This window comes from Medicago truncatula, chromosome 4 (genome assembly GCF_003473485.1).
Source record: "Medicago truncatula cultivar Jemalong A17 chromosome 4, MtrunA17r5.0-ANR, whole genome shotgun sequence".
Classification (NCBI taxonomy): domain Eukaryota; kingdom Viridiplantae; phylum Streptophyta; class Magnoliopsida; order Fabales; family Fabaceae; genus Medicago; species Medicago truncatula.
Window position 1 is genome coordinate 41,057,409 of NC_053045.1, and position 17,475 is coordinate 41,074,883.

At 31.8% G+C, this 17,475-nt stretch overlaps 1 protein-coding gene across 1 annotated transcript; it reads left to right on the plus strand.

Annotated features, from left to right (window-relative positions):
- The first annotated feature begins 651 nt into the window (after positions 1-651).
- Positions 652-4,874, plus strand: LOC25493014 (auxin efflux carrier component 4). The gene is made up of 6 exons (XM_013601387.3): positions 652-2,252; positions 2,344-2,626; positions 2,791-2,876; positions 3,574-3,731; positions 4,045-4,121; positions 4,229-4,874. Exons 1-6 carry the CDS (start codon positions 944-946, stop codon positions 4,293-4,295), a joined length of 1,980 nt encoding a protein of 659 aa, XP_013456841.1. The 5' UTR covers positions 652-943; the 3' UTR covers positions 4,296-4,874.
- Positions 4,875-17,475: the final 12,601 nt, after the last annotated feature.

Here is a 17,475-nt window from a genome sequence, read left to right on the forward strand (position 1 = left end):
ATTTAGAATTGTTAGGGAAGTGGTGTTGGCGGGTGTTGGTGGAGAAGGAGAGTTTGTGGTTTAGGGTGTTGGCAGCTAGGAATGGTTTAGAGGACGGTCGGTTGTGTGTTGGAGGTCGAGATAGTTCTACGTGGTGGCGAAATATTTCGAGTTTGAGATCGGAGGGGTGGTTTCATAGCAATGTCAATCGTTCCTTGGGTGATGGCAGAAAAACGAGGTTTTGGACTGATGTTTCGGTGGGTGAGGTGTCGTTAAGGGTTAGATTTAATAGGTTGTATTAGTTGTCGTTACTAAAAGAAGAGTCTGTGGCGGTGATGAAGGACTTAGGGTAGGGGGTGGATGGTGAGGCGTATGTTGTTTAAATATTATTTTTTAAAATGATGCTAGTAGCATTTTTTTCTCTTCAAAAAAAAAAAAGTGTTACTAGCATCACTTTAAAAAAATAATATTTTCTTTTTTAGGGAAAAAATATATTTAAAAATATATATTTAAACACCCTGAATTTTTAATACATATTGAGTACTTCATTTTCTCTTTAACTATTTTATAAGTGTATAATCAATGTATATGTGTCCAAATAATATTTTTCAATTTTGTTAAGAAAAAAGCATTTTTCAACTATATATAACCAACCATCTTTTCATTTTCCCTAGACCTAGGCTATAGCCTATATGTATTCTCAAGAAGTTACTACAATTTTCCTTTGTAAATTCTCTCCCTCTCTCTCTCTCAGCTCATGCTTCATCAGCAAACTCTGAAACACATCAGAACTAGTGCAAGCTATAAAACCTTAACAGAAACGAAAGTACACCCTCTCCTAGTCCAGTCACCACTTAACTAGTTCAGTTAATTAACGGTTTTTATCTTCTTCTTCCTTTTTCTTCCATATTTACCCTCATATCTCAACAACTCCACCGCCATTTCCAAAAAAGCCTTCATCAAAATGATAACCTGGCACGATCTATACACAGTTTTAACCGCAGTAGTTCCACTTTACGTAGCCATGATCTTAGCCTATGGCTCCGTACGGTGGTGGAAAATATTCTCACCGGACCAATGTTCCGGCATAAACCGTTTCGTCGCGATTTTCGCAGTTCCTCTTCTATCCTTTCATTTCATCTCCACAAATAACCCTTATGCCATGAACTATAGGTTCATCGCAGCTGATACACTTCAAAAAATCATCATGCTCCTTGCACTTACAATTTGGACTAATTTCACAGCTAATGGTAGCTTAGAGTGGATGATCACAATCTTCTCTCTTTCAACATTACCCAACACTTTGGTTATGGGAATTCCACTTCTCATAGCTATGTATGGTGAATATTCCGGTACCCTTATGGTTCAAGTTGTGGTTCTTCAGTGTATCATTTGGTACACTTTGTTATTGTTTCTTTTTGAGTATCGTGGTGCTAAGCTTCTAATTATGGAACAGTTTCCTGAAACTGCTGCTTCTATTATTTCCTTTAAGGTTGATTCTGATGTTGTTTCTCTTGATGGGAGAGATTTTCTTGAGACAGATGCTGAGGTTGGTGATGATGGTAAGCTTCATGTTCATGTCAGAAAATCAAACGCTTCCCGGAGATCTTTTATGATGACTCCACGGCCGTCGAATCTCACCGGAGCAGAGATTTATAGTTTGAGTTCTTCCCGGAATCCGACGCCGCGAGGGTCTAATTTTAATCATACGGATTTCTACTCTATGATGGGCTATGCTCCGAGACATTCTAATTTTGGTGCTAATGATGTGTATTCCGTTCAGTCCAATTCCCGTGGGCCGACTCCAAGACCGTCAAACTTCGAAGAGAACCCTGTGCCAACTGCAACATCGGCACAGACTGTTAACTCTCCGAAATTTGGATTTTATCCGGCACAAAATGTGCCGGCAGCTTACCCTGCTCCAAACCCGGAATTCTCTTCCGGGTTGAGCAAGAGTGTTAGTAAAAACTCTCAGCAACATTTATCACAGCAACAGACTCAGCAAACAGTTCAAGTACAACCACAAACAGTTACTAGCAATGGCTCTGCTGCTGCTGCTAAAACTAGCCATGATGCTAAAGAGCTTCACATGTTTGTGTGGAGCTCTAGTGCCTCACCGGTTTCCGAAGCCAGCGGGCTTCAAGTTTTTGGTAGTGGTGCTGCTGATTACGGAGCGTCTGATCAATCTGGACGCTCCGAACAAGGTGCTAAAGAGATTAGAATGTTGGTTTCTGATGACCATCCACCAAATGGTGTTAATATTACCAACAAAGGTATGCAAATTTTTTATATTGTTGAAGAATTTAACAATATTGTGAAATGTGAAATTGATTTTGATTTGTTGATTATATGTTAAAAATGAAGGTATGCAAGAAACAGAGCTTGGTGGGGAAGAGTTGAAGTTTCCAGTAAAAGAAGAAGAATTGCTGGTAGAAGAAGAGGTAGGGAAAGTGGAACCAGCTGCCCTGAACAAGCTAGGAGGATCCAGCTCAACGGCGGAGCTACACCCAACAGCCACCGTGAAACACATGCCTCCGGCAAGTGTTATGACCCGTCTCATTCTGATCATGGTTTGGCGGAAGCTTATCCGTAACCCAAACACGTACTCCAGCCTCATTGGTCTAATTTGGTCTCTTGTGGCATTTAGGTAAATTAAAGTCAAAATCATAATTAATTGACCGCAAAATCGATTACTTTAAGTTGCTTTTTTGACTTTTTGACTTCTAGCAGTAACTGTTTACTACTACTACTAGTGATTCCTGTAGAGTTTTTATATAAGTTTGGTTTTATGATTATTAATTTTGATTGTAGGTGGCATGTGCATATGCCTAAAATAATAGAGAAATCAATCTCCATACTGTCTGATGCTGGTCTTGGAATGGCTATGTTCAGTTTAGGTGAGTAGTCACATTTTTCTCCAAATTCCTCCTTATACAATAATTTCATTCTTTCCTTTCTTTGCAATTACTTTCCTCTTTTACATTAAACACCATTATTGCTTCCAATCCCATTTCCATTATATTTTCAACAGTAAATTAATTTAATTATTGTACATATACTACTAATCATCTCAATTATATCATGTTAGTAATTTTCTTTTGTACCATGAAAAATTTAATAATTTATTGAAAAAAGAACAATCATAAAACAATGAAGAGGGTACAATGGCAGTGAAATGAAAGTGATGGTAACATGGTATGATGAGTCTATCTATGGCAATGGGAATTATAGATTTGAGGAAAAGAAAGGAAGTAACTAAAGACCGTCCATTATTTTGGAGTTTGTTACTACAATGTAACATAACCAAGTGACCATGTTTGCTGAACAATAACGTGGGGATTGCATAGTGATAGTGCAATGTCCCCGACATGTGGGGTCTGATATTTTAGCGGTCCACGACTATGGTAGGGACATGTACTATTTTGCAACCAAAATTTGGCAAATGTCTAATTTCACTAATCAGGAAAAACTTCAAAACGGAAAAGCATTTTCACATGATGATAACGTGAATGTAAATTGTGGGTGATTTTTTTTTTTTTTTTTTTAAATTCTTGTACCCTTTTGGATTTACATGTTTTGTTTGCATATGCACAGGTTTGTTTATGGCTCTACAACCCAAGATGATTGCATGTGGAAACTCAGTTGCTTCATTTGCAATGGCTGTTCGATTTCTTACAGGTCCTGCAGTCATGGCTGCAGCTTCCATTGCTGTTGGACTGCGTGGTAACCTTTTACGTGTAGCTATTGTTCAGGTATATAATTAACCTTGATTTCCACTCTAGCATGCTTGTTTTAACAAAGGCAAACAAGTCTATGAAGTGTACAATATGAGTGTACAAGACATGAATCCACATTCTCAAAAGCCACTTAATGCACGTATTTACATAGTCAGTAGATCCACGACGGTTCAAAAAATAAGCAGAATTTTGAGATATCAGACCGTCGCGGATCCACTGACCGCATGAATACGCGCAGTTAGTGACTACAGCAAATCTAAGTTCAATAAACATGAATTGTAAAAGTTTTAGATTGTTAGCTTATGAAAATGTAATTTGCTGAAAATAGGCTGCACTTCCTCAAGGGATTGTTCCATTTGTGTTTGCCAAGGAGTACAATGTTCATCCAGCCATTCTTAGTACAGGGTAATTGCAATTAATTAAACTTCACACTTTATTGTTTGTTTCTAACTACTCTTTCTATTAAGAAACAAATTGACCCTTTTTTCTAAAATTGAAAAATTTCCTTGCAGGGTTATTTTTGGAATGTTGATAGCTCTACCAATTACTCTAGTCTACTACATATTACTTGGTTTGTAAGATGTCTAAACAGTTGTAACCAACTTACAAAGACATAATCAATGGCTATCTCTTTTGAATCTTTTCTACTTTGGGAGTATGCAAGCATTCTTGGTGACCACAGTGTCGTCACATTGTGGATTGTGCTATTAGCAAGGATGATGATTTTTCTGGATAGAGAGAACAAAAATCACCAGCTAGAATTCTTAAAAAAACAGTGAAGATCCTTCCAAGTTTCCCAAAATATGGGAACTTCATTAAATTTGACCTATTGATTTGGCTCAAATTCTTGCCATGCACACTGACACAATTTTCAAGAGCTGAGAAAAAGGAACTACTAGTTGAGCATATGAGAGACACAACAGAGGAAAACAGGGGAAAGCAAACGTGAGCAGAGTCAATGAAATCTAGAAAATCAATCTCTTCTTTATGACCATTGTTTATTGTTTATCTTTTCTATTTAGTATTATTAGCTAGCACTAGTATATAGTATTAGTATTTTTGTATTTAGTGAGAAAACAAAGGACTTGTATATTTTATCATTTTAATCTTGTGAGCAACGTGTCAATCTTAGAGAGAATTTTTTAATGCTCCTTTTAATGCAACCCGTGGTGAATACGGATTTTATGTGCTATATATATATATATATGGATTTGCTATAACACATCCCACTAGTTTTTATGTGGGAGTATTTTAGCAAGCTACACCTTAAGGTGTATTTAACTATTTTTTGATTATAACTTGCTAAAACACACCTTTTAAAAAATAAGTGGGCGTATCCTAGCAAATGTCTATAGGAGTTGCTAACATACACCCACTTATTTTTTAGAATGTGTGTTTTAGCAACATTCACCTTAAAGTGTATTTAACAACTTTTTAGTTATATAATAAAAACTAGTGGGTGTGTCATAGCAAACCCCATATATATATATATATATATATATATATATATATATATATTACTTTTTTCGGACCCATAGTCCAGTTGATAAAGATATCGCATATCATATATAAAGGTGGGTTTCAAACTCAGACATACTATTCGTTCACTTTAGAAGATTTTTTAGCCACTAAACTACTTGAGAAGAAGTGAAATTAGAAAAATCTTGTTTGCCTACATTTTACCAAATGTGTAATAGGGAAATGAAATTGGAATATTTAAAGCAAGACTCTTTTCTCAAAATTATTTTAACTTTTTTGTTACTTTATTCTTTAGTTTCATTATTATACCACTATTGCTTCTTTTGTCTTTGATCATCCGCGGATCCCGCAATTATTTACGTTTGTCGTCTTTCTTTAGTTATAGTTACGTGACTGAATTAATATTTTACAATTTTTCATTTGATCAAGTAAAAAAAAGCAACCAAAAAAAGTCATAAATATTACTTTTCCGGCATTAGGATAAATAGATTCTTGGATAAAGTTGAATTGGGACCACACGAGAGTATGAGACTAAGTTTTATAGTCTTTCTGTTGAGTAAGAAATTATGTACTATTCCTTTGAAATTTAGTGGTTGATTGAATGCAAAAAACTTGCTTGCTTTTCGGCTATTGATGTGTCCACAACACTAACTAAGCTAGTAGCTAGCAAGCAAGTATAATTCATAGTCAAAAGCACTTTTGTGAAGAGTTAACCTAGGGTGGTAGTTGAGTTGGGTCAGTCAGCACTTCACTTTTTTACCAGGAAAACAATGGGACTTCAATCTCACATTTCCCATTCAATCATCTCAAAAGGGGTATTCAATTATGCTCATTTGGAAACTGTTATGAAAGGAAAACAACAAAAAAGAGAAACAAATCATTATCTCCAACGTTGGATTGAAATGGTACATAAAAAAGAGAGTAGGCATCCACTATGTTTAAAGAGGAAAACTTTGAGCCTTACATTGCTTGCTTGCGATGAATAGATCAAGTAAATGACAATCGGTACTATCAATACTTTCTTTATTACTAGGCATTCAATAGGGTATCAATCCACTTATCTCATATGTTATCAATCTCACCATTCATTAGAAAAATGTTTAAAGATTTTAATATGAAAACAAAAGTAAAAAAAGCATTGTGAGGTTGATAACACAGAAGAGACGTTAGAGATTTTATTATGAGGTTTAAAGAAGTTGTCTCATCATCCCATAAGCTTAGCTCAGTTGGTAAGGATATTGTATATTATATGTGGGGGCCGGAGTTCGAATCCCGAACACTCCACTTCTCCACAATTTAATTGTGCGAGCTCTAACCACTAGAATACTTCACAAAAAAAGATTGTCTCATCTTGATCCAAACCGTACTTCATACAAATGAGAAATATATCAACCTAAGAATTAATTATTTACATTGGCCTTTCAAAAAAAGTTAATTGATTATTTTTTTTGAAAAATTCGTGCAACATAAAAATTATATTGTTTATTTAATATTCTATGTTAAAGAGTCGCATATCGATATGAGATGACCTGACAATGAGTTTATAAAATAGGACAATCCTCACTTCATAAGTCTCTTTCATAGGGATGGGTTGAACCCAATTTAAGATGATATCAGGTTTCCGCTATCGTTTCACCCACTAATTATGTCCACGAACCAAGTCCAATGGTCTTGGTCGTGAGGAGGTGTGTTAAAGAGTTCTGCATCGGACAAATGATGGTCTTAACATGTGTTTATAAGTGGAGACAATCTTCACCTCACAAGCAAGTTTTGTAGGATTATGTTAAACCCAACCACGATTTTTAATATGGTATCAAAGCTTCCTTCAAAATTCATTGGGCCACCTGCTATAAGGTTTCCGTTATCGGACCACCCACCATTTATGTCCACTAACCAAATACAATAATGTTGGTCGTGAGATGGTGTATTAAAGAGTCTTACATCGAACAAAATATGACATAAACATGTGTTTATAAGTGAGGCAACTATAACGATTGAAGCTAATTTTCGTGCAATGAATATTATAAATAATCAAATGACAAATGTATGGTAAAAAGATGAATGATTCTTTGACTACATATGCAGAGATAAGTATCTGTAATAGTTTGAAAAAATATTAATCACACACAAATTTTAAAATATAAAAACACATGAAATAATTATAAGAAAGAAAAAATATTCATTCAAAGCAATAAAACGAAAAATTTAAATGGAAACACATCTTAACATCATGGACACCACTTCACATGCATATTTTTTATCTTTGATGTTTAGACATTTCTATGTGGCACATCTTCATTGATGAATGTTATATAACATTGATATCTCAATATATTTATTCTGTGTTATTTTAATATTTACCAATGAATTTTGAATCGGCAATTTTGATATCACAATTTTGAATCGATGTTACTAATATGCAATTTATAGGTGTTACGTTGCTTTTGAGTATCATTTTATGTCTTGATTTACACAGTTTAATATGGTTAATGCAAAACCTTGACGTTTATATATGATTATTGTTAGGGTCCTGCTAACCGGTGCCTCCGGGGCACGGGTTAAGCATACCATAAAAAGGAATTATTACCATAAAAGGAAACTGTTTTTGACTTTATTATCAATTAATTATACTATTTCAATGCATTAACTATTATATAATTTCCTTTTTCATATCTTAACCAGTGCCCCGGAGGCACCGGTTAACATTTCCCTTATTGTTAATACACAACTGACCTTGGTAAAACACACATCAATAAATGATATTATATACTTCATCTGTTTTAACTCTTGACACAAGTCTTAAGAAATAATTAAATTATATAAATATTTCTATGTTTTGAGCTAAAAAATTCTTATTTATAATTAAATTTACATGTAATAAGACAAAGGTCACAACTCATTTAATAGTTTTATGGTGTGTTTTTTAACAAGGATAAACTTAAGAAAAAAATATTAAATATACTAAAACATCAATTATTTTAAAATATAGTTGAAGTCCTAAAACATTAAAAGAAAAAAAAAACGGAGGGAGTAATGCACATCAAAACTTGGTAATACATGCAACAATAAATGCTACTATGGAATTCACATAAAAACTTGGTAATAAAACTACAATAAATGTAAATCAAATTGTTTGGGCTCTAGTGGCGAGAAGCTCCTTCCAAGGAGGTATCCGGGGGATATCGGGTTCAATTCCCATGAAGAACAACGCTCTTGGCCAGTACGCATGTCTCTACGCACGAGCCGGATTAGTTGCCCATCAATGATGGATCAGAAACCGGCGCGAAAGAAGAAAAAAAACTACAATAAATGTATTGACCTTGGCAGTAACTTGTAATAAAAACATCAATAAATGTATTGACCTTGGTAATACAGACATCATTTATCAATGCATTGTTATCCAGTTTTGGTTCATGCATATTTTTAAGGAGGACAATAAATTTAGGCGAATGACTTGAAAAATATATACATTTGTTTTCAAGTGCAATGAATGCTTTGAATGGATTGACGTATATGAGGTTTTACAGTATTCTTAAGACTTAATTACATTTTTGGTCCTCGTGTTTTGGCATACTCACGAAACTGGTCCTGCTCTTTTAAAACAGAACAAAACGGTCCTTCAATTATCATTTTTGTTGCATTTTTCGTCCTACCCCCCATTTTATTCTCCAAAAACGCAGAGAAATGACAGTTTTAGACCTACCCTCTATGCTCAAGGTCCGTTTTGAAGGACGAAAAATAGGAGGTAGGACGAAAAATGCAACAAAAATGATAATTGAAGGACCGTTTTGTTATGTTTTAAAAGGGCAGGACCAATTTCGTGAGCAGGCCAAAACATGAGGACCAAAAGTGTAATTAAGCCTATTCTCAATGCATGTATGATTATAATAAGGGAAATGTTAATTTGTGCCTTAAGGGCATGATGTAGTATTTTTCTATCAATCAAAAGTAAGTATTGTATATCGTCTCCACATGGACTAGCGCGATATTCAAACCATTCAACAATCAATATTGTTCTAAGTGTATGTATTTAAAATATTTGTTTGTGTAAACCTATAAACTATTTGATATAAAATAAAATAAAATAGAGAAGAGATATGACTATTTCGCTTGGGGTCAGAGACACTCAACCAAGCGTAACAACTGCAAAATCTCACGATCAAATATTGGATTCTAGCTTTTTAAACAATATTATCACAATCACTCAACAACATCATTCGTGTCCAAATGTTGTCGTGATTTCTAAGGGATTGTTCAAATGTCGATCTCCCAAACATTTAAACAATCACAAAGTCGATTGGATAGTTTAATCGACGATTTCCCAACCGATTAAATTACCCCTGAACATTAAGTTATAGATTAAAAGTGATTATCAAATATTAACATCTATGTCTAGAATGATAACTTAAGATAGACTCTTATGTTTTTCCTAGATTCAAAAGTATTTGTCAATATCATTTCAAATCTCAATAAAGCTTTAAATACAAGAATAACAACAATATTGAATAAATAAGCTAGAACCATATATTAAAAGATCAAAAGTTTACATAATGGCTTGTGTGAATACCTCAAAACCCACAAGGGTATATATAACTACATATGTCTACGATAGCTTTGCAAAGGATGAAAAAAAGATGAAGATGTCATGCCTAAATTCATGATGTCTCAACAAATCTTGGGTTGAATCTACTCTTAACTACCTTGCCTTGTGTTTCTCTCTAGAAATGTCATCTCTCTCCAAGACTTGAACCTATGTGCTGCTTCCTCCTTCTTGTCTTCAAAACGTGAAGAAGAAAAACTTGGTTACTGTGCGGCTCCCTTCATAGTGGCGTGATGCCTCTCTTTTGTCTTCAGCCCTTTCCTTTTCTTTTTCTTCACTCGGGTCAACAATAAAACATGGGTCAAAGGCCCAATTGTAAATTTCTAAATCCCTTAGCACATGATACACGTGTGAACATGTTATAATTAAGGCATGATATTGCCATTTTATCTTCACTGTTCATGACTTTAAACTATGTCACACCTATGTTATCTCATGTAGTCATTGATCCGTAGTAATAATAGGCACTAATATGACTAAATAAATAAGGACATGACATTTTATTTAAAAGGACTCTAAATTAAGTACTAAATTAATAAAAATATGATTAAAACTTAATTAAAAAGACTCAAAAAATGTGATATATCGGACTGTCATCAGGACATAAATTTAAAAGTTAAATATAAAAATAATGTATTAGAATGCTGCATTAAATTTAGTCTTTAATCTTTTAACAACTGAATACATAAAGTTTAAGAGAAAATTTCTCTTTTTGAATTTCTATTTTTTAATAATGTTAAATGCATGATACAAGACACTTTCTCTTAGAAGATGATTTGTGCAGGTGAAATGAGCCATGAATTGTATATTCTTACCATACCCTTAGTTAGTTTCATACAGACACATATTCCACATGGAATATCATTCATAGCTTAGAAAAGAATTAGGATTGTGGCCATTGACATATGAGATTTGGACATTCATCATTTGATAAATCAGTTGAAATCAATAAGCTTTTTACTTCTGTTAAAATTGTCAAATTTGATTTGCCTTGTCATACTTGTTTGTATGCAAAACATAAAAGCTTTCCTTGTGATATTTGTTAATAATTTTGATGGCGCATATGGATATATGGGGCCCTTTATGAGTTTATCCATGTTTGGTCATAAATATTTCTTAGAGTGATGCTAACTTCTGCCCTAAAAGCATATCTTAAGCAATTCAAAAGTTTAAAAAATCTCTTAAATTTTGTGCATTTAATTAATGAAAAGTGAAAAAATTAAATTCAAATAGATTAATTACAATAAATTATTTTCACTTTTGATTCGTTAACTTGTGCGTTAAGGGCACAAAATAACATTTCCGTATTTCTTAAGTGCGGTTGATGACAAAAGCATATTCACATGGCTATATCTTATGACACTTAAGTCAGAAGCGTAAGATTTAATCAAATATTTCGTTGCTATGGTCCAAAACCAATTCAACACATTAGATCAGAAAACCATATCTTATACGACACCTTTCCAAATTTTAGTCAAAACTTACATGATATTTCAACTCTTAGAGTTCTTGGCTCATTATGTTTTGCCTCCTCGCTTTAGGCACACAGATAGAAATTGGGTTCTAGATCCCAAAAATGCATTTACTTAGGTTTCAAAGATGGTGTCAAAAGGTCACATTTCATTCGATTTACATTTCAACGAAATTTTCCTATCTAGATATGTTGTACTTTTTAGCATATATTTCTGTATCAATCCTGATTATTTGACGATGATATTGTTCTTTTGACGAGTGGGCTTTAGCGGCATAAAAAATAAGTATTCAAAAGTCATCGTATCTACAAGTACTCGTGCAATATTGTTGCCTGCTTTCAACAACTAAAATTATTTTAAGTAGGAAAATAGGGTGTTTTTACATGAGTGGGATTTACTATTAAAATTGAAAACAATAGGAGAGAGAGATAATATAGCTTGGATTTGAATTTAGTAACTAATCATCTAGTGTTCTTCCTTAGTTGATTGTATACTTTATAAATTCCAATGATGCTTCTACATATCTATCGTTGTACGTTTCCATGTTTGGAAAACGATGCGAGATCTATTGTACCTATAAACTTCCAATGTTTTGAACCCACTTAAGTTGGTTCAGTGGTATTGACTATGAATCTGAGAGTATACTCCTCGTGAAGGTTTTATGTTCGATTCTTTCCGATGTCAATTTAGATGAACTAATTTACCTTATTAAAAAAAAAACTTCCAATGTCTTGCTCATTTAATCGGTTTAATGACATTGTGACCAAATAATTTATGTGATTGTAAACCTAGACCTATTTCTAACAACTAACATCCACTAGTGAATTTATTTCAGATCCTTTAGATTAAAATTTGATGTGTCACACTTTCTAAATCAAAATATCATTTTTGGATCACACGTTGAAAAAAATATTAAGAACATATCTAGAAAAACGAATCCCCCACTTGGGAATCCAGCATGTGAAACCACCACCCTCTGGCTGGCAGCAACAACATATCACACAACTAACCGAGAAAACGCTATATAAGAAAAAACACATTTTAGATTCATTGAATATTTGATATATAACATAGACCAAATACATTAGTTATTTAATGAATTTAAAAATTGATTTTTGTTTATACTCAAAAGTGAACAAGGGAGTACCACCCCTCTTTAATACTTTCATTTTTTTCTAAAAAAAAAAAATACTTTCAATTTGTCTTAAAATATGAAAAATAATATTAAATACATTTATACACAAAATAATAATTTAATAATAATTACACATATTTTAGACAAATTTATTAATTAACAACTTTTATTAATACACGGTTTTTTGGTTAGATGTTTCTGGATTAAGGAACGGACAGAGTATCAATTATGTCTATTATTGGCTGGTGGTTTTATTTTATGTGTTCTTTAGTGGTGGCTTGACTCCATATTGTTTGGGACTATTTTTGGGGTTTGATTCTCTTAAGTCTTATCTGTTACTTCAATGAGTAGAGTTATATTTAACAATATATTTTCCTTTTTTAAAAAATATCGAACTCCATCGAAATTAGAACAGAACTACCTAAGCCCCTGGTTTAATTTAATTTTAACTAGGTCGTTTGATTATGAATAAATGTATTTTTTTACTTAATAATGGTATTTGTATAACTATTTTGTAATAGTTTTTGAGACAATCTTCTTTTTACATCTTCTTATTGATAAAAAAAATAAAATAAAATAGAGAAAGAAAGTAAGAATGTATCTTCTAAAAAGAAGTTGTTCATAAATTATTTTAAAATAGTCGTTTAAATATCATTTCTCTTTCCATAATATAAATGAGATTAATAATAAAACAATGATGTTAATCAATTTATCACAATATATATAGAGGACATATCAAGTGAGAGGAGTAACTATAATGAGAGGATGAAAAGAATTAATAATATAGACCATTGGATCAAAATCAACGCTTCAGATTTAATTACTCTTTAAAAAGAATCATGCACTACAACCTCTACCTTTCATCTTCTCAGTTTCGTGTTTCTCTCTCTTGAAACGTTTCTCTCTTCCATCTTGCTCCCTGCATCTTTTTTCCATGAAAAACAAGCATTGATTCAACCACGAAATTTAAGAAATTACATGTGATGAATCTCTTGCATCTTAAAGAGAATCAAAGTGGTGTTATTTGATTTCAATTTAAGAAATTACATGTGATAAATTTCTTGCATCTTAAAATAAACACTCAAGCATCTCTACAGTCCGACAATGGCGGAGATTTTTTATTTATTCTTACCAACATAAAATTGAACCAAGTATTGAGATAAATTTCAAACAAATTAACAAACTTTGAGAAATTGAATAAACGATGGGTGTCTCTGCCAAATTGGGTGCCTCTATGGGTATCTCAATCTATTGTGTTTTAATTCCATGCGGTGCTTGATTTTAAAGAACTCTTTTTATGAATCAACATGTGGTTCTTCAAATTAAAGGAAGACCTTTGTAAAAAATTCCACAAAGCTTATCAATATCATGAACCAGAACAGGGATAGAATGAATTGAATGTCACAGGGAATGAGAAAAGTTTCAACGCAAAAGAGAGAGAAAGGCGCTAGTGCCAAGGAAGGGAAAAGAAAGAGAACAAATGACCCACTAAAAGGAAATTTAATCTCAGCCATTTAATTTAATTCAAAGGCCATTATTTCATCCTCTCATCTCTCATTATAAATAGTGCTCTCATTTGATACACCCTCTATATATAGAGTCTGTTTGGGAAACCCCAAAAAAGAGCTTTTAGCTTATAAGCTCGTTTGACAAAAAAAGCTCTGTTTGGTAACACTTTTTTACCGTGAGCTTATAGCTTATTTCACGAGCTTATAAGCTATTTTTCAGAAGCTATTTCAAGTATCGTTTGAGCTTATAGCTTATAGCTTCTCACCTTTTCTTCCAATTTTACCCTTATTATTTCATTTAAATTGTATTTTTATCCATTATAATTTTTATAATAAGCAACGTAATAAAGACTACTATCCCTTTATTCCAATTTTTATATATATATCAGCTGGTTTTTTTTTTTTTTTTTGAAAAAATATATACCTTCGTTTCTTTTTTTACGAAACAAAATACTATTATTCTATTAGTGTTACCTTTTTTTTTTTTGAGGTAAGTGTTATTTTCTTTATTTTCTGTTATTAGTATTACTCTATTAGTGCTACCTTTTTTTGACTGGTGCTAGTCACACCCCAAAAAAAACAAGTTACACCCCAGAATGACTAATATACACTTTAACTAAAATAAGAATTTCAAATTAACTAAATTTACATTAACGTAAATTGAACATAAGTAAACTTAATTTACATTAACCTAAATTGAACATAAGTAAACTGAATTTACATTAACCTAGATTGAACGTAAGTAAACTGAATTTACATTAACCTAAATTGAACGTAAGTAAACTTAATTTACATTAACCTAGATTGAACGTAAGTAAACTGAATTTGCAGTAACCTAGATTGAACGTTAAACTGAATTTACACTAACCTCTTATATACATACGTAAACTAAATTTACATTAACCTAAATTGAACATAAGTAAACTTAATTTACATTAACCTAGAATGAACATAAGTAAACTTAATTTACATTAACCTAGATTGAACGTAAGTAAACTGAATTTACAAACTTAATTTACATTAACCTAGATTGAACGTAAGTAAACTGAATTTACATTAACCTAAATTAAACGTAAGTAAACTTAATTTACATTAACCTAGATTGAACGTAAGTAAACTTAATTTACATTAACCTAGATTGAACGTAAGTAAACTGAATTTACACTAACCTCTTATATACATACGTAAACTAAATTTACATTAACCTAAATTGAACATAAGTAAACTTAATTTACACTAACCTAGATTGAACGTAAGTAAACTGAATTTACACTAACCTAAATTGAACATACGTAAACTTGAATTTACATTAACCTACGTATGTAAACTACACTAACCCCTTTTATATACATACACATAAACTTAATTTACACTAACCTCTCACTTAAAATCAAATTGACAGACATATCTCATACCAAAACAAACAATAAACAAATAGAAACTCATCGAAAATGAAATTCATGAAATTCACTAACCTTTATGAATATAGTACAGATCAATAACAAAGATGTTGATTCAGATATTGGTTGCACATCTATGGTGATTTGTGGATGAAAGGGGGTAAGGGTTCAAAATGATCATAAAAGATGGGTTTTTAAAAATTTACATGAAGAGGGAAATTTTGGTATTATTGTAAAATTTTAAATAAATTTGGGTGTAACTTTTTTTTTTTTGGGTGTGACTAGCACCAGTCCCATTTTTTTTTTGTTTTTGAGGTAAATGTCATTTTCTTTATAAAGTGGAAACACTTAAATGATAATAAATATAAGATAAAATTTTAGTGAATAAAATTTAATTTAATTTATAATACATAGGATATATTAAATTAATAAATTTAAAGTATTTTTTTAAAGAAAAATTAGTTTACAAAATTACAAATACTTAAATTAATGATATAATTTTTATTATGAATTAAGAATACCCTTTATGTCATTTTACATTTATCAGCTAGTTGAACCGCTATTTTTACCAAACACTTCAGTTAGCTTATCAGTTAAAAACTATCAGCTAGCTTATCAGCTATCCGCTATTTTTACCAAACAGAGTCATATATATATATACTAGTCTTAATACCCGACGTTGCCCGGGTTAATCTTAATACCCGGCGTTGTCCGAATTAATTATTTATAAACAAAGTTTTGTGTTCGGGCAAACATAAATATATCAGATTAAAATAATTTAAATTCATAAATAAAATCTATTAATCAACATAACATATTAATGGTTAAAACTTAAAATCCTTTAACCAACAAAAATTAACATTAGTTTCGCACCTAATTAACCTATCAATACTTGGCTTATAATGGTAGAAGATAATATTCATAGTCTGCATCATAAATAAAATAAAATAATATGTTAAAAGGTATAATACTTTGCCATAAAATAAAATTTTAAAGACGTGTGAAAATAAAGAAGTATGAGAATATTTTGGTTTAAATTTATTGGACTTCAAGAATATTAACATTATTCTACAGAAACAATAAATATATACAAACGATAACGCAATATGATAGGAATGAAAAGCTTATTAGTGAGAATAAATATTAGAGATTGCTGCATTTTAGAGAGCATTTGTTAGGTTAATTGCTGCTAACGTAATGCATCATTTTAGAGGAAAAATATTAAGTTAAGTTGTTGCAGACCTAATAAAATTAATAAATATATATATATATATATATATGTGAGTTTTGCTAGAAGATACCTTTTATGAAGGTGTATTTTAGCAAGATATTCTATGATCATTTGCTAAAAGTCACCAACTAATTTTTATAAAGGTGTCTTTTAACAAAGTTATAACTAAAAAGTGAAATGCACACTTTAAGGTGTGGGTTTCTAAAAGACACCTTCATGAGTGGCTTCTAGCAAAACCATATATATATATATATATATAACTACCTCTATGCTCACTTGTCTAATCTCAAAACAATGACACATTTGATTTGTGCCTACACGTACAAGATAAGTCATTATCCCTTCTTCAAGGACAATTTATCCTTAACCATTTCCATGATGACAAAAGCATAAAAACATACACATTAGGTACAACTCATTGGACATTTCAATTCTTCTATAGGAATGTACAGTGTGACGTGTGTCATTTTTTGGTTTTCATTTTTCTTTCGGGTTAAAACAGATAACAAAGGAGAAATATCCATTTTAGTATGCATGTCTCTATCTTGTTGTCTATTTCATTTTCTAACAATAATAAAGGTAACCAACTTATTGCTATAGCATATATTCTCTCTACATTGGCATTTTCATGATTCTTCGCAAAAGACAATGAGGTCCATCTCACTCTCTGACTTTTCTTATTTCTACTCAACTTTCATTTATGCCTACGGTGGGTAAGAAAATTTTACTGATACATTCTTCCGATCTCAAATGTAAACAACTTTTCATTTTTTAAATTCATTTAACAAATGATGTATGTGATCTATATTATAGACCACATACATCATTAATTGATTGAACCTAAAAAGTAAAAAGTTGCTTACATTTGAGACTGGAGGGGAGTATAATCAATGAATTGGACGTTGCTCCATTCAACAGTGTAGAGGATCTAGAT